Source organism: Anguilla rostrata, chromosome 16 (genome assembly GCF_018555375.3).
Source record: "Anguilla rostrata isolate EN2019 chromosome 16, ASM1855537v3, whole genome shotgun sequence".
NCBI lineage: Eukaryota > Metazoa > Chordata > Actinopteri > Anguilliformes > Anguillidae > Anguilla > Anguilla rostrata.
Genome location: NC_057948.1, coordinates 20221748 through 20246960, shown reverse-complemented (window position 1 = coordinate 20246960; position 25213 = coordinate 20221748). Strand labels below are relative to the sequence as shown.

Genomic DNA, 25213 nt, shown 5'->3' with positions numbered 1-25213 from the left:
ATGCTATTTTTCTGCTTTTAATCCTACAGTAAAGGAGCCCACAAAAGACCAATTTCATTCAAAATATTTTCAACCTTTAATGCACTGTAATGAATTCTGAAACCAGATTAGGTCACATCCACCAATGACTCATCAGCAGATCACAGGAGAACTGTTTAATAAAACAAAATGTATCAGACCGAAGGCCAAAGTCAGTCAATAAACAGAACAGAAGCAGACTTCTTTCTTTTTTTAACAAATAACAATACATCTCACAATCACAGAAACCAAAGGACAGAGTGAGTGAAGAATAAGACAGGTTTGTGTTTTGATTAAAACATTCCGGTGGTCATCCCACAGCTGTCACTCTTTCAGCACATAGATACATACATTATATTTTAATATAATTTATATATACTGTACATATACACATACATACAGTATACGAAGACTAAATATTGTGCGTTAATATAAGAATGATATGAAGCTGTGGTTCAGCCTGGAGCTCAAACAGAAAGGAGGATGTCTTCTATCAGCATCTCCCCTCATTCCAAATCTTGGACCCTTCGGCAGATTTCATTTGTGAACTCCGAGCACTTGGAGTTTCCACCAAGGTCTTTGGTCAGAACCTGGGGGGGGGGAGGGCGGGGAGTGAAAAAGAAAAAATGTTACATCTTTCATGAACACCTGAAAACAATCGTAGGGTGGATCAGTTTGGAAATATTAAGATGTTATACTGTACACTGTGAATACCTTGTTGTTTTCCATTAATATAGACCTTTTATTTATTTATTTAATGCAGTGGGAGATGTTAGTGTTAATATGCTGAAAAAGTTATGATATGAGGATATGATCTTTGTATTAACAGTATGGCTGGTTTCTGGATAAAATGAACAGTATAGAGAACTATATATCTATCCACATGGTCAATAATCTGTGGTATTTTTAATTCTGACATCAAACTGAAGGAATTCACTAGTAACTAACTCACTAGGATGACTTATTCAGAAAAATAATTTATTGTTATTACAGTATTTTAGTGAAACACCAATTTGATTATAATCAGGAAGTATAGCCCTTTGGTCTCCTTATTTCAGGTGGCCCTTACAGTGATGTCACACTGTCAGTGTTTAGACAGAAGGAGTCCCACAGTGGCCAGATCTACCTTCTTGTCTCTGATGGTGTCAAAGCAGGCCGTCTCAATCCTCTTAGCGTAGCCATGCAGACCCATGTGCCGCAGCATCATCACGGCGCTGAGCAGGAGGGCCGTGGGATTGGCCATGTCCATCCCGGCGATGTCCGGGGCAGTCCCGTGGACCTGGCGGGGACCAAGGTGCCGTTTACAGCAATGTTTTGAGTTTTAGACACATTTTAGTCAAGTCAACTGGCATGTACCGAGCATTGGTGTCAGTAGCTGACAGAGAGCACTAATGCACCAGTAAACTATTAAAAAATCTGAAATGACAGTGATTTTTACAACCAGGAAATCCACTGAGGTAAACGATACAGAGCGTGAAGCAATCTATGACATACTGATTCAAATATGGCGACGCCATTGGCTCCAATGTTCCCGCTAGGTGTCACTCCAAGACCGCCAATCAGACCAGCACAGAGATCGCTAAAAACACACAAACAACCATTCATGCATTTATTGCATGCAAGACACAGCTAAAATATAATTTACACGGCTATGAATGCTCAACATACCTCAAAATATCACCGTAGAGATTGGGCATTACCAGCACATCGAACTGTGTGGGATCTTGTACCATCTAAAAAGGAAACACAGTGACATTCAATGTGGAAAGTGAAGAGGGAGACAGGTAAAATGAAACAGAGGCAAATGAGAAGAGATTGCATACATTCAGACACACTGTATCCAGGTACATTTCAGTGAATTTCACATCCTTATGGGTTTCAGCCACCTCCCTGCATTTCTGTAGAAAAAGCCCATCAGACATGCGCCTGAAATAAAGGTGTGGAGAAAAAATTTCATTTTAAGTCTGTTTTCTTTAACATAGTAGCATTCAATTAGGACAATGTACAATGAATTAACAATATATTCTATTTTGGTCACATTGTCTTTCTTTGAGATTCAGTTTCTGCATTCAAAGCCTTTTTATGTATTCTGTAATGACAAATCTACACGTGAAGATCACTGCAAAATAATAACTTAAGTGCGTGATGCAACGGCTTGTGTTGCGCCACCAAATTTTGCGATTGTGCCACCAGTTGAAAAAGTGGCAACAGTGCCACCAGTTGAAAAACCTAGTCTGAAGCCTTGAGTCAGTATTAAACAGCATCACATTTGGGCAGTAAACTGTATTATATTGACACATAACTGTAACAACCTCTGTGCATCAATTATTATACAAACAAAAATGTCAAATGGCTGTAGCTGTAATAGCAATTAAAGATTCAAATTGTACTCAAAAGTTTTTTCCAGAACTTAAGCTGTTTTCTATCAGCCACACAAGACGCTTAACATACAGGTCTGTATTTAAAGGGGTAGTTCACATTCTGGGGTTTACGTGTGTGCAAGTCATTGTACAAGCTGCTCTGGCGTTACTCAAAATTTATTTGACATTTTTTTGCTTTAGATCACAAACCCCCAAATGCCCTACAATGCCCATTGTAAAGCTGACAAGTTGTCAGAAACTTCTCTAAATATCTAAAATATTCTACATCACACATAAGGGTTGGAAGCTGGGCCAAACAAAAACATGCACTAAAGCAATGGTTTCAAAAATCTTTAGGTTTGAAATGAGACTTACATAATGTTGGCTTTGTGGACAGCTGTAACACTGGTTCTTTGGTTATTTTTGGCATATTCAAATGCGTACTCAGCTATACGCCTGCTGGCTTCTTCAGTGATGAGCTTTATGCTTTGTACCACCCCGTCGACAATCTGAAAAGAGGGGGAAAATGGCCACAATTTGGTCCAACTGATTCCTGAATACTATTAAAAATAACAAATATATATCTTTGTAAAACAAGACAATCCGTATAGGGCTCTACACTAACATTTTTTAAAAATTTAGAAGCACATTAATGTATCCCAATTAGAGATGTGCTCCTAAAATACTTTTTTCAGCACACATCAATTTTCAGGAGCAAAAGCTCTTAAAATGGGGATACTGTAGAGCCCTGCCTTACTACTTTGTAGGAGAAAGTGAAAAACAATGGAATTTCATTTATTTAAAATTTCATACATTCGCTATAATAAAGAAAGCACAAAGGCAGCCATAGCCCTTTTATCGCCCTGAGATTCTGTTATGCAGAAAGCGATGTCACAAAAAACAGCAATAAATTAGTAGACCAGTTTTCACACAGGAAAGGAAAGTCAATAAGGGACAATGAGATAAACAGAAGACAATTCAAAAGTCAGGATATTTATGTCAGGAAAAATGGCAGGGGTGGTAAAACCTGGTTTTATTCAGCTTTAGACCACCTTACCTAAGGTAAAAACCTGAAAATGAGCTGTGAGCATTCTGCAGGTCTGCTAGCACTGTGAGAGAGAGAATAAAAGAACAGGAGCATGGCAGGCGTGGCTAGCCTGGAGCGTGAATATTTATACAAGCCAGCCTATGACTCATCAATGCTTTTTACTCACTTGGCAAAACAGTAAAAGAAGTAGAAAACTTATGCTTTTCTAGAATTTAAAAATAGATTTTTTTCTAGGGAAAAAAATGCTGAGAGAGGAGAAAATGAAAAGATGGAAGTATTTTTAATTAAAGTTCTCTGAGACAGTACGCTTCTGCACACTGCTTCCCTGACCAGCAGACATTTGCTAGCGAGGTGCGTACCACATGCTCGATCCCGCTGTACTCGCCCTCCGTGTTCTCGCGGATGGTGACCAGGTCCACGTCCGTGTACGGCGTCTTGTAGCCATCGATGGACACGCACGGACGCACGTTGGCGTAGAGGTCAAAGGTCTTTCTCAGCAGCAGGTTCATTGAGGGGTGACCAGCGGCAATAGGTGTCTTCAAAGGCCCTGTGCACAAAAAGCGTTTGAAAGCCCGGTGGGAGCCTTTGAATGCACAGAGAGTGCAGCCTGAAGGAATGGAAGGTGTGGCTACCTTTCAGCCCAATCTTGCTCCTGTCCATGGATTCTTTCGCTTCAGGTGGGATCATCCACCGTCCGCCGGGACCTTTGATGGCGGTGACATTTCTCTCTTCCCACTGAACAGGAGCCTAGATGAAAGATGACAACATTAGGATTTGTCTTTGTCACTATCTTCATAATTACCATCTAGTAATGTACTTCAACCCCCTCAACCACACTGTAGGGTGGCAGTGTAATATAATGGTTAGGGAACTGGGCATGTAACTCTTTGCAGGTTAGATTCCTAGGCGATGCACTACCATTAAGCAAAGTACCTAAACTGAATTTCTGCATTAAATAGTTAGCTGTACAAACTGATTGTATGTACAAGAATGTAAGCAGTGGAAGTCACTTTGGATAAGAGCATCTGTTAAATACTGCACTGTAATGTAATGCAACTAAGCGCCATTCCTTTACTTTCCCCATTTCTGAGTGTGCACATGTATATAGAAGAGTGACACCAAAGCAGTCTGGCGGAAAAAATTCTTTTTAGCTCACTTTAAGCCACACAAGGGTTCTAACTTGAACGCGCCACACAGTTATGTAAATCAAGTAACAAGCACAATACATTTTCTCAAAACATGGAACAAAATTTAAGGTGCAGACACCTGTGTTTTCAGCTTACTTTTGCAGCATCGAAAATCTTCATGACTGCACCAGAAATTTCTGGACCAATTCCATCTCCAGGGATTAATGTGACCGTCTGTATCTACAGAGCAAAACAGCAAAAAAGAAAACCACTGAAGCACAGAGTCAGTCATAAAGATTCATTTATATGGGTCCAACCTACAACATGAGGCAAAAGGTACCTAAATCAATTAATCTAATCATAGGAAATTTAAGGATGGATTCTACATACTACAGATGGTCAGCTCTGTTTTCTTTACACTGAAAGTTCTGCCTCTACCAAAGAAGCTGATAGAAATTAAAACATTCCAATTTGAAGCATCTGACTAATATTCATGGGGGCATGACCAGGGAAAATACTGGTGGCAGTGAATGTTATACATTAATACTCAATAGAACCAGAAACGCCTGTTACTAAATCATAACCTCCTGCAGTAAGAAGAAAATAAGTGAAACAGGACCTGTTATTTAAGCAGGATTTGTACTTTTTTTTGCTTTATGAGTTTATTTCAGCCTTTTATTTGCACAGCCTTTTCTTCTGAGTAAAATACAGAATCTTTTCTAACAACTCCAGATAACTTGCTAAAAGATGGACACTTGGTGCAGGCCAACTTACCCCTCTGGTTATGGTTCTCATTTGTGGTACCTGGCTCTGTGCGGCCCCCATGACGCGGGACAACTAGAAACAGAAGAATCAGGTGGTTAACATCAGTCGCAGGCCTCAGCTCAAACTTTCACATTGGCAGTTAACAAATTCATAACCATGGATCTGCACAGGAAGCATAATACTGTACTTTATAATGCTCATCTGAAATTGTATGACCTCACCACTTCTGCCATGAATTCCAATGAGTTTGCCACAAGCATTACAAAAGGCCCCAAAAAATTAGCAGGTGGTGTGGTCCTCCTATTCCTCCCCGTACAGGGAGACCGGTCGTTTTAGTCAAACATCCACTGCCTGTTAATCTTGCGGTCAAACTATTGTGACATCAGCTTTGAGTTCAGAGAAGCTGTTTTACATGTGGGGGGGGAAAGAGAGAAATACCACGGCAGAGAAAGTCTGAAGTTTCAGACTTTTATGGGTCAGTCACTTGTAAGCAGGCTCACAACTGACAACGTATTTCTAATATGTTTCGCTTTAATTTGTTTTTCACATTGAAATAAGATTAAAGTCAGAAAGTGTGAGCAGCATAGCCATTTCACGAAGACAAATATGGATGCTGTGCAAATGAAAGCAATGTTTCTTACTGAATGGGGAGTCAATATAAAATGTCATTTGAAATTCTCCAAATCAAAAAAATGGAAATAACAATTTCAGAATCTTCCTGTACCAAAGAAACTGCTGATTTTATAAAAAGTTACGAAACACAAGATTCAAAGAAATGTGGGATTGTGGGGAATTACTGCACTTCAAACCCCGAACTTTGCACTTGTCTTTCCATCGTAAGTTACCCTGAATAAATCGTTCGTTAAATTCCAGTTTAAAAACATGCATTCAGAACATGCAGCCAGGGATGACCAGGGATTAATGTGCACCATGCTCTCCAATCCAATCTTTTGAATATACTTATGATCGATTTCACTGGTTTGATAAGAGGTTGATTACATCTTTATTTGACAACAGAGAAATATTGTGCATTAATCTTTGGTGTAAAATCAAAGGATGAGATAAGCTTATTATGTCACAAGCCCTGATTAGCCATGGATTGCAACCTAAAGTTGCAATACAGTGGACCATGGCAAAGTCACAATGTAAATATAAATACTACCGATCTGTATTGGACCTATGAAAAGTGAATAAGTGTGGTTTTGTGTTCTAAATGAGGACTTGAGTGACTTTTTAATTCCACCATTGAAGAGGCACAACTAAGAATACAACATAATAAATAAATACATAAATAAAAAGCAATTAATGGAAACCGTATCACTTCAGAGCAGTACTCATATATCATGTTTTGCTTGTTGCCTGAACAAATGTAAAGTTGTGTGCCTCTGTGTCGATTTTGACTTGGGTAGCCAAATGTTTTACTCACGCTCCGCCTTTTGTTAAATACCCCATTGCAAAAGGTCAAGTTGAGCTGTATGATTTAAGAACAGCGCTCCGTTCCAACATAGTTTATATGGACTATTACAAAATATTTTCACGTAACAATTACTATCAGAGATCCTGGACATATTCTACTACTTGATACTACAAATGGAGGTCTTCTAGTGCATAAGTCTTATTATAGGCAAGTCAAGAAATAAACGCACGCGGGGCAGTGTTTCAGTTAAATTATGCATTTTTGCATAATTCGTAACAAACATGCAGTGCACCTGAATATAAACTCAAACTGTGGCGTTGCAGACACCTGGTGTTCCAAATGAACACCATCACAACTGTTACAGCTTGGTTAGCTTGCTACGCTAGGTGGGGCATTCGCTGTGTGTTCTGCACCTGCTCTGCTGCTGAAGTGACCTTGGCTTTGCCGTGAAAGGGGATGAGCTAAAGCGACATAAAACGGTTAACTAGCTAGCTTGATTCATTTTCCATGAATAACGAATTAGAAAATGTCAGATCAAACTGCTCAAAATTTCTATTATCATTAAATGGAAAGGCAGCAAAAGCCAATTTAGGCAACATTAGCTAGCTAGCTAACTACTGATAACTAAACGTCAGTCAGGCAAGGTTGCTCTCTGCTAACGAGCTAGTAGCCAGCTATTTTAATTCTTACTTAATCGGTCAGTGATGAATTCTTCTGTTAGACTAACGTTAGCTAGCCGTAACTGCCATTGTCCCAGAAGATTTCAAATCTGTAAAAACAAATGTTTCAGTGCCAGCATATAAAACGTCAATTGATTTGATTCTTGTCAATTGATTCTAACAGGGCAAACGTTGTCCATAGCCCTATACACCCAGCACTCAACATTTTCACTAATGTTACTAGCTCGCCATCTATACAAATGAATACGTTACGTCGTTAGGATAGTGTACCTATTCTTTCATAACGCTAGCTGGTTGTTGCATTCCATCTCCGTTACCACGGCCACACATGTAGACTGCTCCCTAACGTTATGGCTAGCTGTCATCACACTTGTTCCGAGTTTTCCTGACAACGTTCGGCTAGACCTATGAATTTCTCCGATCTGCCAGTAATTGACGTTAATGATCTACTGAAGTTGTCATCAACTTTGTTGCGTACAAGCTAAGTAGTAGCAGGATATTTCTGCGGCAGTAGTGGTAACTGGCTAGCTCTATCCTGGATGAATGAGTGAAGGACACCGGCAGGGAGGCCTTCTTGTGGAATTCCTGACTGCCTCGCTTTCAACAATTTTAGCAAACTACACCCGTAATATAGATCAAGAACCATTCGAGTGGCCATTAAATTCCAGGTTACCCAGTAACACGTGTGCTCCACATGCATGGTTGTCATTGTAAAAGTATTTTACCCATCCCTTACCGTTGACCTTAACGCGTTCCCAGCCATTCTCATAGGTATGTGGTGGGCTTGTCCGGTAATACAATTCACCACAGTGGAAAGCGTCGCAGAGGTTGCTGGTGGGCGGTGATGGACTGCACTACGACTAAAAACAGGGTTGCCATATTATAAAATACAGCTTTTATGTGATTTAAAATCGTAAGAATTGTATTCACAATACAGGAATCTTTTTGCTTAGCAGGGACTTCACAGCGAATCCATAGTTTGACATGTATTTATTACGAACTAAGAATGTCTTGTGGCTTTCCTAGTTATGTCAAAACCAGAAAAATGTTTAACACTTAGATTTGACATACCAGTGGGGTATTTTATAAAGCAGGATAACTAAGTTAAGTGGATAACAGCACTGAGTAAAACCCAGAACAGCTCTTTTTACTTCAGTCCATGTTCCAGATTTGGGAGGATTCTGGGTTTTACTCAGTGCAGGTACCCAGCTAACTCAGTAATGAAACATGGCCCTTGCAGATCTGTTAAGCAGGATCAATGTTGAAGAATGTTCTTATTAAAAGTATAGCTGCTGGCTGCATACCATCTAAGTGGAGCAGCATGTCAGTTTCACTTTTGAGATGGAGAAACCTTTTTTGAGCCTCTGAACACCAAAATGCCTGTGCACATCCCTGCTTCAGGAATTTCTACTGTGTCACAGAATATTTAAAATTTCTATATTCAGAAATTCAGAAATCTGTCCAGACAATCACTGTATTTTCCACTTTTTCCACACATGGGGAATTATCTAGCTTACCTGGCAACCTTACTTGGCAAGAGTTGCTTCCCTCACGCGTGCTAGAGTGATTTCGGCCAATGAACTGATTGCGCCCTGCCTACAGTCTCACTAACTCCACCCAGAGAACTACACCCACAAACTGTGACCGATTTCAGCACTAGTGGATAACGCACTTGCAGCTATCACCTAAAAGGCTGACATCCCCTACTGGTGCGGTGGTGCAGCGTTTGATTTCTCACAGTATGGAGTTCAAAACGTGGATTGGGAAAGACACATGCCAAGTGCTGTTTTCTGGAATCTATTTCCCAAGTTGGTTATATTTGAAGAAGAGAAAAAACAAATTTTAATAAGCAGACGAGTCCCTGCTTACTTCGTAATAAAAAATGGGAAATATCACCCACACTGACTTCAAAATTGGGCATTCCAAATTGACAGAAAATATAATGGGATACAAGGTTGTTTAAAAACATCAATATTTGAGGTCTAATTGAAAACAGTGTTTAATTTAACATTTTACATATTCAGTCAGTATTCAATATGCACAGGTCCAAAACACTTCCTATAACATCTGTATTCTGGGGAAGCCATGACATACACCACATTAGTAAAGTATATATCATCAGTAAAATCATCAATGCAGTTAATAAATACTGACAAACTTTACTTCTGTCCATATATTTAAAACAAACAAAAACATTAATGTACAAGACTGATTCCATATCTATATAGCAGCATAATTTTAAAGGAACACAATTAGCAGTTTTCCTGTGCTTTGCGTGCAACGTAACCGTCATTCTGATATTTTTTAAAAAGGGTACCACACACACCATAGCTGCCAGGACTCAGCAGAAACTGGTGAAAGGGCCCTGCTGAAACATGGAAAGCTTGCAGGTATTATTGCACTGATGATGACAAATCCAAATTCAGCATCGTACAAAAAATGGCATAAGCTTGAATGCCTTCTCACAGACCAGTGTTTTCACACAGCATACTGCTTTGGCTGACTGTTGCTGCTCAGGGTCCTCTCAGTCTGGGTGATCACATTAGCAGCTTTGTGGTTCAGGAGTCGGCATTCACTAAGAATATCTGTGGAGTTAAAAAAAAAGTTTACATGGTTAAGATAAAATCCACATAGAAATATTATTTCTGAAATTATGAAAATGTGATTTTATATATATATATATATATATATATATATATATATATATATATATATATAAATAATATATTATACATATATTACTTAAAATGCATGTTAATGTGAATTTCCTGGACCTTAGTAAAGTATTTGACGTACTCATGTTTATTTTTATTTCACCTTTATTTAACCAGGAAACCCTCATTGAGACCAAATCTCTTTTGCAAGGGGGACCTGACATAAAACACAAAGTTACACAAGACAGTAGACAAACAAGTTAGAAACATCAAATGGGGAATTATTTGAGGAACTCATCTCTATATGCATAACAGAATACTTTGGCATAGCACCAGCGAAGGACAATTTTGGTCAAAAGGCCACCCATCCCTCCCCATCTCTTTGCTCAGCAGTGACCTCTCTTGTTATGCTTGTCATTTTGTTGTGTCAGTTGCATAGTCTTCCAGTTGTGGCCACATTCTTCAGAAATATGCCATACATTATATTCCTTTAACATCTTACCATTGAACTGTTTACAGGCTTCTTCAATGATGGCATTGTTTGATCTCTTTATTTCCCAGAAACCATCTTCAACCCATGGCTTGCACTCAGGCAGTTCTTGCATCTGCCCATTTTTTAACGTGCCAGCTGGGGGAGACAGGGAAGGACATAATAATTTTGCATATTAATATTTATTAGAATGTATTAACCAATTTCCTCAACTACCAGCTATCCTTACATCAAGCACGAGAACCACACATCAAACTTTATCAAAACCATTTTAATTAAGACCTAAAAATGTGCAGACCACCTTTTTTCTGAAGAGGACAAAACATATCACAGTTAAGGGATTGGGTTGTGCATCAGGAATTGTCCACTGAGGTGTGATAAAATGGCACATGAACTACTATACCAACAAGTTAGGGTAACTTCTAAGAAATGGTTAAATATGAATTTATGATTTAGATGTGTGCTTCATTCAGCTGTGACCCTGGCTGCAAGACCTTCAGCACTGAGTGGAACAGAGAGGGTCTGCGGCAATTATACAAAAACATACAACTTTCTACCATTAGCAACTCAGGTATCAAGGACAAAGGAGTCATTTTTCAAAGCCATTTCTCCAAACCTTTAATAGTGTCATCAATGTCTTTGCATAGCTGATATAGATCGCTGCCACGTCCTACCACTCTCTCACCTAAGAAGAACAGAGAGAACAGTCAGGTAAATAACAAAGAAGACAAACTAAAATAAATATCCAGATCAGGGCTTCCACAGCCCAGAGGGCTTTCTGTTCTTCATACTGTACAATGAACAATCCCAGCAGTGGGTAGAGTACTTTAATGGGCTTTATTAAAATAATTTAGCTGGAAGCAGATGAGAGGCTCAGTTGGCACAGATACAGTACCTGCAGGACCAGGATAAAGGGAGCCAGAGTTACAGGATTTTATTTCAGAGACTGAAAGCTGAACATCATAGATGAGTGTTTATTGACAGACAATTTCTTCAATATATGCACACTGCCATTGGTATTCCAGGCTGTTACATGCCATTGCTGCATTCAATCTTCATCTAAACTACTTGTAGGCTATACCTTATATAATCATAGCAATGAAACAATTCAAAGTTCAGTACACTTCTGCTGAGTTCTTAAATCACTTTGTATTAAAATCACAAAGAGTTAAATACACTTACCGTCCACCACCTTCAGGCTTGGCAACATTTCAAGAAGCACATTTCTATATGAAGAGTTTTTGCAAACTAAAAAAGCAAAAAATAAACAAATTACACACATTTCCCAAATCTGACTGAACAATTAATATTGTGGAGGGGTGGTGTGGTTAGGGCACCATCTGTGGGCAGAGAGGGAGTGGTTTAGCTGGCGTTACAACCCCAGGTGTATGCAATGACAATTAATTGCTAACTCTTTATATGCTCTACCTGCAGTGAGACCGGGGCCTGGAATGAGAGATGCGCGTGGGAGCGACGTCTCAGCTAATCCCCATTCTTATTGTGTGTGGTTTGTTTTGTTTGTGTTTCCGTGTTTTGTGTGAGTGCACAATAAAGCAGTAGTGCGTCTAAGAACAACGGATTGTGTGGTTTGTGGGGAGAAGGACCGGAGAACTTGTTACAATAAGAAATGGCACTCTTACAGACACAATTGCCACAGCATGTGTCACAGATTACATTCACGTGTAATGATTCATAAAATGCCCTAAAATCTTATTTTAAAAATGACAGTAAATAAACAAAATTGTATAAGCAAGATTAATTAAATTCCCTTCAGTGCACAAAATGCCTGAATTGAAATTTTGGCAAGGGAAAACTGTACATGCACAAACCGCTCACTGGGATTTGTGTAGTTATAGGTGTTGTCCTTCAGACGTATGCTTTCGATTTTTCTTAGGGACTGCAGACACTGGAGGTTTTCAATACTGTAGACAAGTCACAGGCAAACAAAATAAATCATACACCTTTTCTGTTACAATGCAGGTAATGAGCAATATTGCATGCTCATAAAAATGGAGGAAATTATATCAATTTATACTAATGCAACTGCTCAGAAAAACAAGTATTATAACGTATTTTTTCCCCAAAACATAATTCAATTATTCATATCCTTGTTTTCAGTTTCCTCCCTTTGAATGGATAACAAAAGTCAGTCTTCTAGTGTATTTTAGGGTGTCAGCACTGCTTGAGAAAATAGACATTACCTGCTAATAAGGTTACCAGCAACATTGAGGCTCTGTAGACTGTCACAATTACAAATGGGTTCTGTAAGCAAAAATTTTAAATGCCTATTATTCAAATTCAAATTCTAGTAAAATCAAATAAAATACACATTTCTGAATGCACACTGCATATAAAAAAAGTCAAATAAAACCAAAACACGCGTGCTTATTACAATATTTTTCACTAAATTTTCCTGAACACAAAAATACCATATTAGCCTAATTGCAACCAAAACTATTTAATGACATAGCAAGTATGATACTACAAATGTTGTACAGTTCAGGATCTTTTAACTTTAGATATTTGAGCATTCTTTCTTACCTAAATTTGAAATCCGATTAGAAGACAGATTAAGCACTAGAAGCAATCTGAGAGAGGCCAGAGGAGTTAAATTTGTGATGTTATTCCCTGAAAGGTCCAGTCTCTCCAGGTTTTTGCATTCTCCTACACATCCAAGATCAAATATGCCTGATAAAATATAAAAATATAGAGGAGGACACTGTGTGTTTGAACTTCAGCCAACTGGGCAATGGGAGTTGCACAATAATCTTACATATTAAATTTGATTAAAGACTTACCAAGACTTCTGAGTTTAAGGATCAAGATTGACTCCAACTCAAATTCCCCTGCTGTTGACTTCAACAGTGCAGGTGTAATTTTTGTAAAGTCTGAATCTGCAAGACACAGGAGAGAGGGTGGGTGAGGCTGTGGCAAGTTTCAGTCTGTCCTTTATTCATCAGCATCTGAGCATTATGGTGGCAAAACTCAAAAGGATGAAGACAAGACCATGCACTCACACAAGAAAAAGGCACTCGCATGTGTGAGTGTTCTCTCCACACAAATAAAATGTACTCACGTACAGTGTTAACTCATGCATGACTGAAGTCAGTCTGAAGTAAGCAAACTGTGTGCTCTAAAAGTCTTTTTTCCCCCCTGCACTCAAATTTAATTTCATTTTGACAGGTGGGGGGCTGTCTTAACAAAGGACTTTTGTGTCTAACAATTTCATTGGTTACTGCCTGTGTCTGAAACACTGTTGTCACAGCAGGGCGTGGCAGATCCTGTTATTTCACCAATATAGCAGAATTCACCTTTAGTCTCCACTCCAGGTAAGACATCACAATGCAGTCCTCGCATTTTTCTTCCATGACTAGATTAAGGAGCTAAAGGGAAGTTCCTCCCCTCAGCTTCAGGATTATGTACTTCAGCGATTGTTTCCGATTGTTTCCAGTGAAATATAATTGTGCATATCTATCTCCATTGGAGAAATAATTTGATACGCTTTATTTGATCGGATATACCAGCAGACAGACAGATTCAATACGCCATCCCTTAGAGTGCCACAAGATGGTGGCAGAAAGTGGTGACATTCACATTCTGAGACTGACAGCATTGACAGCAATGTTAAACAATCAAATTGCTTATGAGGGCAGTTGATCAGATCACCACACCTTGCCCTGTCACCACCACCAGTTATGCAATGAAACTTCTGAGCAATGAAATTATGCCAGACCCCTGTTCCATCCTGTCAATGGATTTATAACCCAGTATGGACCGGTATTTAGAGGAGAAACGCAGTGTTTATCCAAACAGGCATACAAGCCAGCCACTATATGCATATACTGGTAATGGGTCAATGTGTGGTCACATTCAAGGCATCAGGCATCATGATCTCTTTTCATAGATTGTTTGGACTAGCCTAATTTTATTTGCATTCAATAATGAGCATCCAGCACATCTCTGATTACCAGCCAGTCACAACAGAGTTCTGGACACGGTCAGTAACCAATGAGAGATCTTTGGATACAAAACCCCCCGCCCCTAAAAACTAAAAAAGTACAAAAGACAGAGCATACAGAACTGTAGTTTTGCTCGCAAAGACTATGCGTATTTCACTCGCGTGGAGAGAATATTTGTGGGAGTACCTTCACTGTTGGGGAATTTTTGCGACTGCTGCGCGCCTTTTGGTGACATGGAGAGAATTTTGCGCACGAGTGATTTTGTTAACATGCAATGCCTCGTTTTCGTGCTCGCGAGTTTTGTCACTTGATTTTCCACCATAAAAAATGCCACACAGTCTGACTCATAAGTGCAGCAGAACAGTACATTCTGATTCCCCCAAGCCTCTGCACACTCCTCTTATGAATGCTGCAATACATCCAGAGTAAGTATCTAAACAGAAGCCAGTACACTTATAAACACACTATACAAATCTTATGATTTCTACTGTATCCAGGTGCTATGATTCCATTTGGGGCTACTGACATTGATCACTGCAGCTGGGTTGCTATTGTATTTTTCTAACAGCCCTTGATAAGAGGGAGAATCAAGAAGAGTTCACGTTTCTCAGCTCACGTGTCTCAAAAGCCACCTTTGGAGCACTTAAGTTTCTTTGCTGCGTTGTCAGTCTCACAAACTGTTAACCAGATTAACTTTGTTTTCTGACACTAACTTTAACCGTGCATAGCGTCATGCAGAATCACTTTGCGTAGGTTGGGAAGAGATGATGTTGACGTACAGGGAACCCTAAACACTGTTTGCACACGAGTCGATTCTTGTCACTCATAAACGCATCTTCTAAATCACTTAATGTATCTAAACCTCATGAATATTGTGCAATGTAATATAGTGTTCTATTCTTAATTCAAAAAGTTATTCAACCCATATGCAGGGGCACGTCCACACTTTGTTGCTGCAATTTGCTCACCTTCGTGCACGTTGTAATTACCTAGCAAGCTGGTCGAACAGTTCATTACACATATAGATGTAGCTCTTGCGTTTGTTGAAATGTTTATCAATTTCATTTTCTGTATAACTCCTAAATGTCTTTGAAATCAGCAAAATTTACGATATCAATTCACAACGACCCCATATCAGTTGATGCTTCTCTGCCGAGTTAATCATGGCCACAGCTCACTAGCCGGGTAAGCTAGATAGCTCCCTAACGGTAGCCAGCTAGCAGCACTAATCCAACCATCATCCGATCTTCTGCCCGATAAAGTCTAACGTTAGCTGATCGTCTTTGATTTATGTTGACTAGTCGTTCTGGCATTTTCTGCAACTTGTCGCTGGCTAGCAACAGTTTACTGAAAAATACCTTGCTGCAGTACTTACCTTGGTCTTTCTCTCTTTTCTTGGCAGCCATCCTTTGTTAAATCTCGACTCTAGACTAGTAATGTTACCGTTTGCTATCAAACTATGCCATCTACTTTAGGTAACGCATTTACTTCCATATGTATCTGAGCCGTCGACAATTTAGCTACCTATCTTGTAACCGTTAAGTCGCTAGCCGACTGTGAAAAAATAATGGCTCGAGTAGCTGCTAACGTGTTAGCCAACTTAGCTAGCAGGTTCTTGAAAGCAAACTCACGTTATGCTTGACACTGCCCGACTAAATTAATTGGACACTGTTTACATTGAAATATGCTTGGTAAACAAAAAGATGTGTATTATAATAAATAAGTTATGCCAAACACAAAAATAACGAAATAATACAGTTTGACAATTTAACAAAACTATCTGACATTTTATTAGTACGCCAACAATTCACCCGGAAATCAGTTTCGTTGCATTTCTGCGTAATCGTCGGTTACTAGGATATCGTCAAGGATACTGGTCAATTTCGCGCAAAGCATCGCAGAAGGATTTGCAGCATAGACGGTCGACTCACCACAAAATGTGCTGTTTAATGTATCTAGGATACTAAATTGAAACTATTTGCTGCGTTGGTTACATTGTAAATCGTAAAATTAATTATACTTTGACACATGACAGTGGACGAAATCCATGCGTAAATTCATTCGGTGTGCTGGTCTCATGTAAGATTAAATTCCAACAGGACATTCGCATACATTTCAATTTTGGAAGAACGTCCTCCGGTATAGGAATGCCATCTCTTCAATGAACTCTCAGGTGTTGTGCTACTTGTGTCCTCTTTCACCACCGCCACCCCAACAAATAGTCACCCCAATACATTGCTCTGTTAATTTATTACTTCCAGGCAGGATTAGATTTATTTCGCCTGTTTGTCCCAAGGTGAATTATTTAATTGATTCAGAAACATATACCTCCAGCTTTACAGTTTTAGGCGATTACAGAGAAAGCCAGTTTCTCCCGAACGCGCTTTTGGCATGAGGCATGGTTACAGTTTTTCTAATGATTAAACCCACAGTTGTCTTCTCCAGTATCAATGCTTATGGCTATTAGATTAAGACATTTGTGCAAATTAATTTAGTCCAATCTGGACAAACATTAGGCTAAAGCTCCAAACAAAACTACAGAGCACATGGCCAGATGCGCACATTTCATGAATGGCCAGGCAGATCCTTACAGATTACACATGAATATCTGTTAAGCTAGAAAATGCTAATATAGGCTGTGGTCTGGGTGTTTTAGGCTACTTCATTGATATGACATTAATGCGACGTCAAAATCTGACGTCAAATAATGATCAGTAGGCCTGTATTTAATCCATAAATGCGTCAGTAGGCTACAACATTTACTTGAAGTCAGAACTGGCACGTTCGCACAGTTAATGGCAGCTATTACATCCAATGTCGTCCGTTGGAAGGGTGGTGGGCCGAGGTAAACATCTTCCTTGCCGTATTGTTCTAAAAGGACAGAGAAACGTCAGGTCGTGCTCAGTGGAAGTAAACAGAAGGCCAGACGGCTTGGACGTTCAAATCTCAAATTTCACTCGCACCCTTGAATAGAAGGTAGCATAAAGGTAGCAAAATTGTATACATTCATCATTTGCAGGCCTATAAACAACAATCTGTTAATCAACAGGCTGGTTGTCGAATAATTAAATGATGCAACTCGAAACAGCAAGCGCATCGATTCTCATTGTCTTTGAGGGTGTTAGGTTAAATATTTCGATGGAAAGAAAATGAAAGGTAGTAGTCGACCATAATCATAGGTGTTCAGATCACAGAATGTTGTGTATTTAGATGAGACAGCTCATCACTGGTAGTAATCTTTGGCTCGGGTAGATTCACTGCAAGCGCCGCCTAGTGGATATCCAGATAGCGCCTGAAGTAGGCTTTCACTCTCAGTGGATAAACGTATCGCAACAGTGGACAGCAGTCAGTGCTGAAACAATTTTCACTGAAAGGACTTCATGAGCTTATAATACCTTGGATGCAACCGAGAGATACTCTGACGATTTTGGAACGGATTTAGTGCCAGGACAGATTGCACATGCAAAGATTTCGTTTTGTCTGATGATTTTTCCAGTTTTTATTGTGAACGCCTTCTGCACAAACTGTTCCGGGCTCTAAGTCACCAAGTGGTGGAATTCAATGAGGGGTTGTAATTTTCTCCAGTCCGACCACGCCGTGTACACATGCCCTAAATGCCTACAATAGAAAAAACGTCTCGAACTTCCAATGTGATGCATCTGCATAAGAGAAAAATTACTCGATTAAGATGGGTAATAAGCAAACGATATTTACTGATGAACAGCTAGACGCCTATCAGGTAAGTACTGCTTAAATGGTTACATTTTAAGATTGCATTTTCTAAATATTTACCTCATTGGCTTTCAATGCTGTTAAATATCGGTGCCCTTTTCATTGAATCTTGTTATTTTGCAATACTATAGAATCATATGGATTGCCCGTTTGGACGTCCGACGGACAGAAATTATCAAGAAATTTTACATTATGGCTGAGGGCTGTTATTAATCCAGTTAAATTTATTGTTTTACTCGACTGAAATAAATCGTTATGTGACGCGGAAACACGGATCCAATTGGATTCATCATGTTTGTCAAGTGGGCTTTCATGATCAACCAAGAACTCTCCAAGCATATTTATTTAGTGTTACACGCGCTTCTGAATTATACCCTTATTACAACATATTTGCAGAATTTACTGACGGCGTTACAATTTTGTTTCGGTGATTATGCATTTCGAAATATGATCACTTGTCAAGATTTGAGGTTTTTTGTCGTCAGGAATTAGAGGCAGGAGATAGGGTATACAAATGTAACGCTTCACAATTTTTAAAGTATCAAAATCATGTTCGATACGTTAGTGCAACACATAGACTCACGTTTGCAAAAATAAATGGTTATTTTTTTAAAATTCAAAAAGTGTATACAATATGGAAGGAGGCCATTTTCACTTACAGTGCTAAAAACATCATTACGTTCAGGTGAACTTTGAATGTCATCTTCGCTTTAGGCGATTTGGAAGAATCAGTTTTAACCTCCGTTATCCAGTTACAGTTTGGCTGTATTATTTGTTAAATAAAAACCATATAATTTATTGAATACAATAAGACTAAAAGGCAAAGAAAAACTACCAGTTTTCTCTTACAGTACATGAACTGTATTTTACATCCAATTGCTTTTGATTTCTAGTGACTTAGGAATGTCTAAGATTCCAGTCCATAATATTGACCTTCCAAATATATGTAATGATCTACTATGAGCTGCAATTTGTCACCATTTGTAAGTAGGCCTCGTTTTATCCAAAAACCAAGTGAAATGAAATATTTTCTATGGGTCACCCATGAAACCCAATTATGATTGTGTGCTCTCTTCTCTACCATTCACATATGATTTTCTGATAGGGTGGTGGTCCTGCTTCTACTAGTCTTTTGCTTACTGCATGAGTCACCGTTTAATTTGTTTGTATGATGCTGTCCAGATCAATAGGGCCTGGCTACACATCTCTTTAATTCTTCCTGTTTCCTGTCAAAGATAGCAACATAAAAAAATAACACAGAGTGGGTGTTATTCCTGGTGGGCCTTTTCTGATAGATGTGGTCTGAGACATTATTTGATGACTGAGAGAGTTGGATGAATAGCCTGACAGCTGGAAAGGACAATCTTCCTTTGGCCTTCTGCATGGAAATAGCATCTGTTGTTTCTATTGGCTGGGGTATGTAAGGTACCTGTAGCCACAAGATTAAGGTATTTCTACTTGATTTCTCAGTTGCACTAAACATCTGCAGCTCTAAGCATTGCAGCACTTTTTTGTTTGAGTGCTACACTGTGTGTGTGTGTGTGTGAGAGAGAGAGAGAGAGAGAGAGAGAGAGAGAGATAAACTGAGACAGAGATTGAGAGAGATTAAATGCAAAGGAAAATGTGCACATGCTGACTTATTAAAGTTGCAAGCATAGTGTGCCCTGACTGACAACAATGAACAGGTTTGTTACATACAGCACAATTTGCAGGTTTTACCAGAAGGTAAAACTGTTATTTTGTTATTTTATGTTAAAAACGGTAAAACTGTTTAATATAAAGTAAAACCTATTGTACTCATATGTACTTTGTTAGAGTTGAATTAACACTGGACATTCAACTGTGTAGCAAGCTATTTTTCCCTCTGCAATATGTATTTAAGCAAAAAGATTCCATTTTAACATTTGTGTTAATTTGATATTGACTTTGCCATTTTCTGTTTAGTTTTTTAATTGTAATGTATGCTATTGGCCCTTTCATTTAATTTGGCTAAAATGCCAAAGACAATTTTCCATCATAATTGATTGGTCAACAAAATCTTTTTGAATTTCAATGTGGACCTACAGATTTTTACTCATAAAACTGCAAAACTACATTACATACTGTAATGTGTAAATGACTTTGCTGAAAGGTATCATGTAGCACCAGATGGAAATGGTAGTTTGAGCTCTGTTGTTAGGACATTCATTAGGAAATTATCAACATTCAGATTGTCTGCCCTCAAATGGAAAGGTTGCACTTTTCCAGCTGAGTGAGAAGCATGTATTCTTCTCAGTATATAGGAAACCTTATCAGTTTGCATGACCTAAATTGACTTTAGGATCATTTTACCTCTATTAGCATAAACCTCACCACCTACAGCAGTGTCTGATGTGGCAGAGGCAGAGTGTCTCAGTGATTTCTGTTTAACTGAAGGTATCTCAAACCCACATACAGATGGATTTCTTGCACTATTTTGTGCAGCACTCAGCACAATCATGGCATACATGAATACAGGTAATATCTGTTAGTGTTTTATGTTAACTGGAAGGCTGGTTATGATTGATGTCATGCTGGTGGTCTCAGGGATGTTAACTGCCTTAAGTGTGGAGAGAGCCTCTCTCTCATTCTCTTTAACAGCTCTCACTCCACTTACACACTGATGAAGAGCTGTCTTCGTCAGCACAGGCTTTTACAGGCATTTGGAGAAACTTAATAATTTACGCTAAGCAGGTCTGATAGCATGTCTTGAAACGTTACCCTCTTTAGATGAAATGACCAGAGGTTCTTTGTTTACCTGGGGCAGTCTTATGTTGTTTTAGATTAGGGATGTGCATTTTGAATAATTAAAGACTTGAACATTCAGTGACTCGCAAGATCAATGAACCCAGCCATGCTTTTTACCTCTGTAAACACTGAGTAAATGTCCATTTCTTTCAGTGTCAGTGGCCCGATGCAGTGTTGCAGGGATCTGCATTCACTCTCACTTTCAGGCTGGAATATTAATGCTACCATTGACTTGTTTTAGTCAGGTTTCTGAATGGTTCTTTCATTAATATTGCAGAAATCTGCAATTTTCATCCTTTTTTAGAGGCAATGCTGGTCAAAATAATGGATGGTCTTGAGTGAGTTATATTCAATAATTCAGTCTCATTGCAGTTTCATCTTTGACTGCAGTACAATACTACACAGCCAGCTCGTGGTCAATGTAACCCCAAAATGATGGCTAATTGTTGATGGCACCATTCCAAAATGCTGTAAAATTGCACTTTTTAGTAAATCACAACAGAAGTTAAAATTGCTCAATGCGCATTTGAATGACATTAAATGTTAAGTGAAAGCAGACTAATAATATTGACAGTTTGCAATGAGACATGCTTTATATTTGTCTACAGATGACAGTGAAAGTGTAATATCCATCATGATAATGGCAATTAACAAACCATTTGTTTTTGTACTTGATGGTGCATTTTACTGAAAAGTGTTCAGACTAAAGAACTTAAGAACTCTCAGAAAATCTGCGCAACAGGTCAGTGTCACAGTTCGACACATGATATTTTTGAGGTACCTGCTTTTTGATAGCTTGAGATATATACCATAAGCAGACACGTAATTTGCTAAGTAACAAAAACACTAGAGAAATAATGTACAGAACATGATAGTGGAGTGGATTTTCATATGCATTACACACATCTTCGCTTTAAACCTGAGGCACTGCCTAAACAACATTGTTGAAATGAGCTCATTTAACGTAAGAGACAGTGTGGCCTGCAGCCATCCATGGCTATAGCTTTACTGCACACATATCCTTGTGGCAGAGATCCCACAGACTACACATATATGGGATAGAAAACTGCCAGTCCCTGGCATGCCTGGATAGTGAACAGAATCCCATTTGTGAATTGCACATTATGAATGCTCCCTAATCAAAGCCAGACCTGGGCCGGGCTAGTGGAGCGGGAACATTTTGGCCCGCAGCAAGGTTTTACTGCACAGCCATGGCGCTTAAAGCATGAATGAACTGTGGAAGGGAGTCAGTGGTTTGTGCACAATGCTTGGTTGTCACTTGCATGTGATCAAATACAGTGAAGATGTGGGGCGAGGAAACAGCTTTATTCACTGTATCAGTGTGAATGTAAAATATACAACCAGCACTGCATCACACAGCAGACGCCTTTGGTCATTGCTATATGGCATATTTTCCTGAAGACACACATTGCAAAATTCAAGTTGCCTGAGTTACTTGGACAGTTGTTGAGAATTTTTTCCTGAGACAGCAGTCTTAGAATTTTTCATTAATGTGTATTGCCCATCAGAGGCTATAGCACATAAATCTAAGCATGGAAAAAAACAAGGATGTGCATTCTCAGACAGTCATCCGTCATCTCCTGTCACTCGGCTCTGTATTAAACTTGTTTCCTTGACAAGTTTGACACTTTGGATATTTTTCAAAATATGAGTTACTGAAACTTCACAAAGGAAGCATGCCTCACATTTTTTCCTTCGCGGGGTGGTAATTTAACGGATGAAATGCACTTTGTTGAACAATAAGTCTTAGCTGAGATCCCTGTGCTGGCAGGTTCTCACCCATTCACTCGCTCACTCACTTCCTCACACACACTCACAAGCATGTCCAAATATTTCAGCAATGAAATGCAGCAATTTACAGGGCATAATAGCCAATGACCATAAATTCTAAAGCAAGGTCACATCTGTAAGTCACTGTAGATATGGGCATCTGACAAATGGGTGAATAGTAATGCCAATTATGTGGTATGCTTGGACATTTCTCTGTCACCTTGTACCAGAGAAGGCAGTATACATCAGGAATGGTGGAGGCAGTTTGGGGGCTTCTGCTTGGCAGGATGGGCTTTGCATTTACCCCTGGGGAGCAGTGTGCACCCCTCACCTCACCTCAGTTCTGTGGATGTGGCCCCGGCTGACCTCCCCTGCCCCCCGCCTTCTCCCCTTTCCTGTAGCAAGTGGCAGGCGGAGACACCAGAGCATGCCTTCATCTTCACTCCACAGAAATCCGAACTCGGGGTGACACTGCGGTGACCAGTGCGACTCAGTCCACTGCAGTAAAAGTATCTTGTGAATCTGCCAGGAAGAGGAAGGACCAGCTATTTGCTGAACTGATGTTATTTTTGGTTACCAGCTTTACCCCCAATGTGGAATGTCTAATTGTATTTGTGGGTTCGTCTAATCGCAGCAACGGCCTCTGTCAATTTGGGAGAGTAATGCATTTACTGCACCTGAAGAGTATTCTTCATGCGCAGCTCATGTAGAAGGACTCATGTAGACATCCAGTTAGCCAGTCACTGGTGTTCACTGAGACAAGAGCAATCCCATTAACTGATACCTTCTCTTCCAGGGTGATACCAGGGCTTGCGGTGTATCTGCACCTGCACTACAGGAACACTTTGTCTGAGCGGAATAATTCACCTGGCTGCCCCTGCCAGAATTAATTTTGAAAATTCTGCTTGCCATTGCTGAAACTGAAGATGTGCTGCTTTGCTCACCTATTATGACTATTTATGCAGGGGTCAGGTCAGAATCAGAGCTTCGTTTGCTAGAACTTCCTCTCCAGCAGCAGTGGGACCTTCCAGAAATACAAGATCCAGCCCAGACTCCTGTTTAACTATCTGCGGAAGCACAGTTACTGGATGGGTTCATATCACTCAGATTGGCCTATGTGTGTGTGTGGGCGTGTAGTGACTGGATGATTTACAGTGTTCCCCAGACTGGCTGTGATGACAGAAGGTACATCATCTGCCTGATCTGATACACTAAGGGATGGTCAGATGACTTAGAAAAGATCTATACAATAAATCAACCTTCATTCAATATAGCTCCCATATGAATAACATTCCTTTGACAGTGCTTTGTACTACACAATCAAATAACATTTTTTTAAAGCCAATAGACCAACAAGGCCAAGGCCAAAGTAATAGAAATAAAACAGTTGTCAACTGATGCAAACATGATGATTTGAAGAGAACATTAGAATAAATAATTGATGAATCCAAAATGGAAGCAAAAATGACATGAGTCTATGGGAATACCATTTTCCCAAACCACATATGATTAGGAATGAGTCTGAGTGCCAGGTCCAACCACATAAAACATGGCTGAATTGAACAAATGGCTCTTAGTTTAGAAGGAAACAAAAGTTTTTGTACTTTTTTTCCTTTTAAATAATTAAATCACTTCTCCATTCAACAGAAAATGTCAAAAGGAACTGCAGATGAGAGAAGGGTAAAAATTTAGACAAGATGTGCTGTATAGACAGTACCATGGCTAAGTGACCCAACAAAGGTATGCTTAAAAATAACAATGAAAAGAGTTAGGCTTTCCAGTACACATACTACTACTCATCCATTGGTTTGACAACTAAAGCAAAGAAAATCTAAAATGAAAGTCCTTAAGGACTAGTAGAGTTGCTTGCTAAAAGCAGCTGCTGATATGGGGAGCGTAGCATGAGATGGTAGGATCAGTATTGAATATAGACATTCAGTTTCCTGCCGCTTTTAATCTGAACAGGAAGGGTGTCGTGACACCCTGATTGGACAAAAGAACAATACTGCTCTCAATGACTAATTCACTAATTAACATTGTCTCCAAGACACAGATCAAACAGCTGGTCTGCACAGCCCTACAATCAACTACTGAGTCAAAGGGATCTCGCACTGACTGAGCATGAATTTGAGAAGTAACATTGAACTTAGCAAAAATGAAATTATATGCACTGAATGAGACTAACTGGCAAACTCCATAGGATACGGGTGACTGCTACAGGGTGAACTCACATGGTGGCCTGTTCTTGGGCCTAGCTCAAGGCCTCATCCACACCCTTCATCTCTCTCAGCCATTTAAGTAATCCAAGTAAAGCTTCCTTTCTTACAAAACAGTTTACTTAACATCTAGCAACTGGCAAACTGGTATTGTGTATTGTATGGAAGCAGAAAAGCTAACTTACAGTTA

General features: G+C 39.4%; 3 protein-coding genes across 12 annotated transcripts in view; 1 reads left to right on the top strand and 2 right to left on the bottom strand.

Moving 5' to 3' along the window:
* Positions 1–52: 52 nt before the first annotated feature.
* Positions 53–8950, bottom strand: idh3a (isocitrate dehydrogenase (NAD(+)) 3 catalytic subunit alpha). 3 transcript variants are annotated; one of them, XM_064312444.1, is made up of 12 exons: positions 8933–8950; positions 8152–8275; positions 5328–5390; positions 4710–4793; positions 4059–4173; positions 3786–3973; positions 2754–2887; positions 1842–1944; positions 1687–1751; positions 1513–1597; positions 1145–1297; positions 53–608 (listed from the first exon to the last, which is right to left on the bottom strand). In XM_064312444.1, exons 2-12 carry the CDS (start codon positions 8182–8184, stop codon positions 525–527), a joined length of 1107 nt encoding a protein of 368 aa, XP_064168514.1. In that variant the 5' UTR covers positions 8185–8275; positions 8933–8950; the 3' UTR covers positions 53–524. The 3 variants fall into 3 exon arrangements, with proteins under 3 accessions (XP_064168514.1, XP_064168515.1, XP_064168516.1); XM_064312445.1 differs by lacking the exon at positions 8933–8950 and adding an exon at positions 7426–7504; XM_064312446.1 differs by lacking the exons at positions 8152–8275; positions 8933–8950 and adding an exon at positions 7686–7796.
* Positions 8951–9396: 446 nt separating this feature from the next.
* LOC135241780 (leucine-rich repeat-containing protein 61-like) lies at positions 9397–16343 on the bottom strand. Of its 5 annotated transcripts, none has more exons than XM_064312449.1 (9): positions 15894–16341; positions 13358–13453; positions 13101–13247; positions 12761–12821; positions 12396–12481; positions 11742–11807; positions 11176–11244; positions 10572–10697; positions 9397–10000 (listed from the first exon to the last, which is right to left on the bottom strand). In XM_064312449.1, exons 1-9 carry the CDS (start codon positions 15922–15924, stop codon positions 9894–9896), a joined length of 789 nt encoding a protein of 262 aa, XP_064168519.1. In that variant the 5' UTR covers positions 15925–16341; the 3' UTR covers positions 9397–9893. The 5 variants fall into 5 exon arrangements, with proteins under 5 accessions (XP_064168519.1, XP_064168520.1, XP_064168518.1 ...); XM_064312450.1 differs by having other exon boundaries at positions 13358–13447; XM_064312448.1 differs by lacking the exon at positions 15894–16341 and adding an exon at positions 15487–15683.
* The window catches only part of LOC135241781 (calcium and integrin-binding family member 2-like), a 40759-nt gene continuing 30221 nt past the window's right edge, over positions 14676–25213 (top strand). The window contains exon 1 of one of the 4 annotated variants that reach the window (XM_064312456.1): positions 14676–14943. Coding sequence is in view for 1 of the 4 variants with exons in the window: in XM_064312453.1 (XP_064168523.1) it covers positions 18207–18257 (51 nt within the window). In the remaining 3 variants the exon portion in view is untranslated. Of the gene's footprint in view, positions 14944–17270; positions 18258–21343; positions 25115–25213 lie in introns of those variants that run through there. The other 3 variants (XM_064312453.1, XM_064312454.1, XM_064312455.1) reach the window with 3 other exon arrangements.

Excerpts from the sequence above, each read along its gene's own strand:
- idh3a (XM_064312444.1), bottom strand. The coding sequence starts at position 8,184 with ATGAGAATGGCTGGGAACGCGTTAAGGTCAACG. Across the intron at positions 1,945-2,753 it reads GTCCACAAAGCCAACATTAT|GCGCATGTCTGATGGGCTTT; the intron begins GTAAGTCTCATT and ends CCTTTATTTCAG. Across the intron at positions 1,298-1,512 it reads GCGTCGCCATATTTGAATCA|GTCCACGGGACTGCCCCGGA; the intron begins GTATGTCATAGA and ends GGTCCCCGCCAG.
- LOC135241780 (XM_064312448.1), bottom strand. The coding sequence starts at position 15,583 with ATGAAATTGATAAACATTTCAACAAACGCAAGAGCTACATCTATATGT. Across the intron at positions 13,454-15,486 it reads TAATTACAACGTGCACGAAG|ATTCAGACTTTACAAAAATT; the intron begins GTGAGCAAATTG and ends TGTGTCTTGCAG. Across the intron at positions 11,808-12,395 it reads CTATAACTACACAAATCCCA|TTTGCAAAAACTCTTCATAT; the intron begins GTGAGCGGTTTG and ends TTGCTTTTTTAG.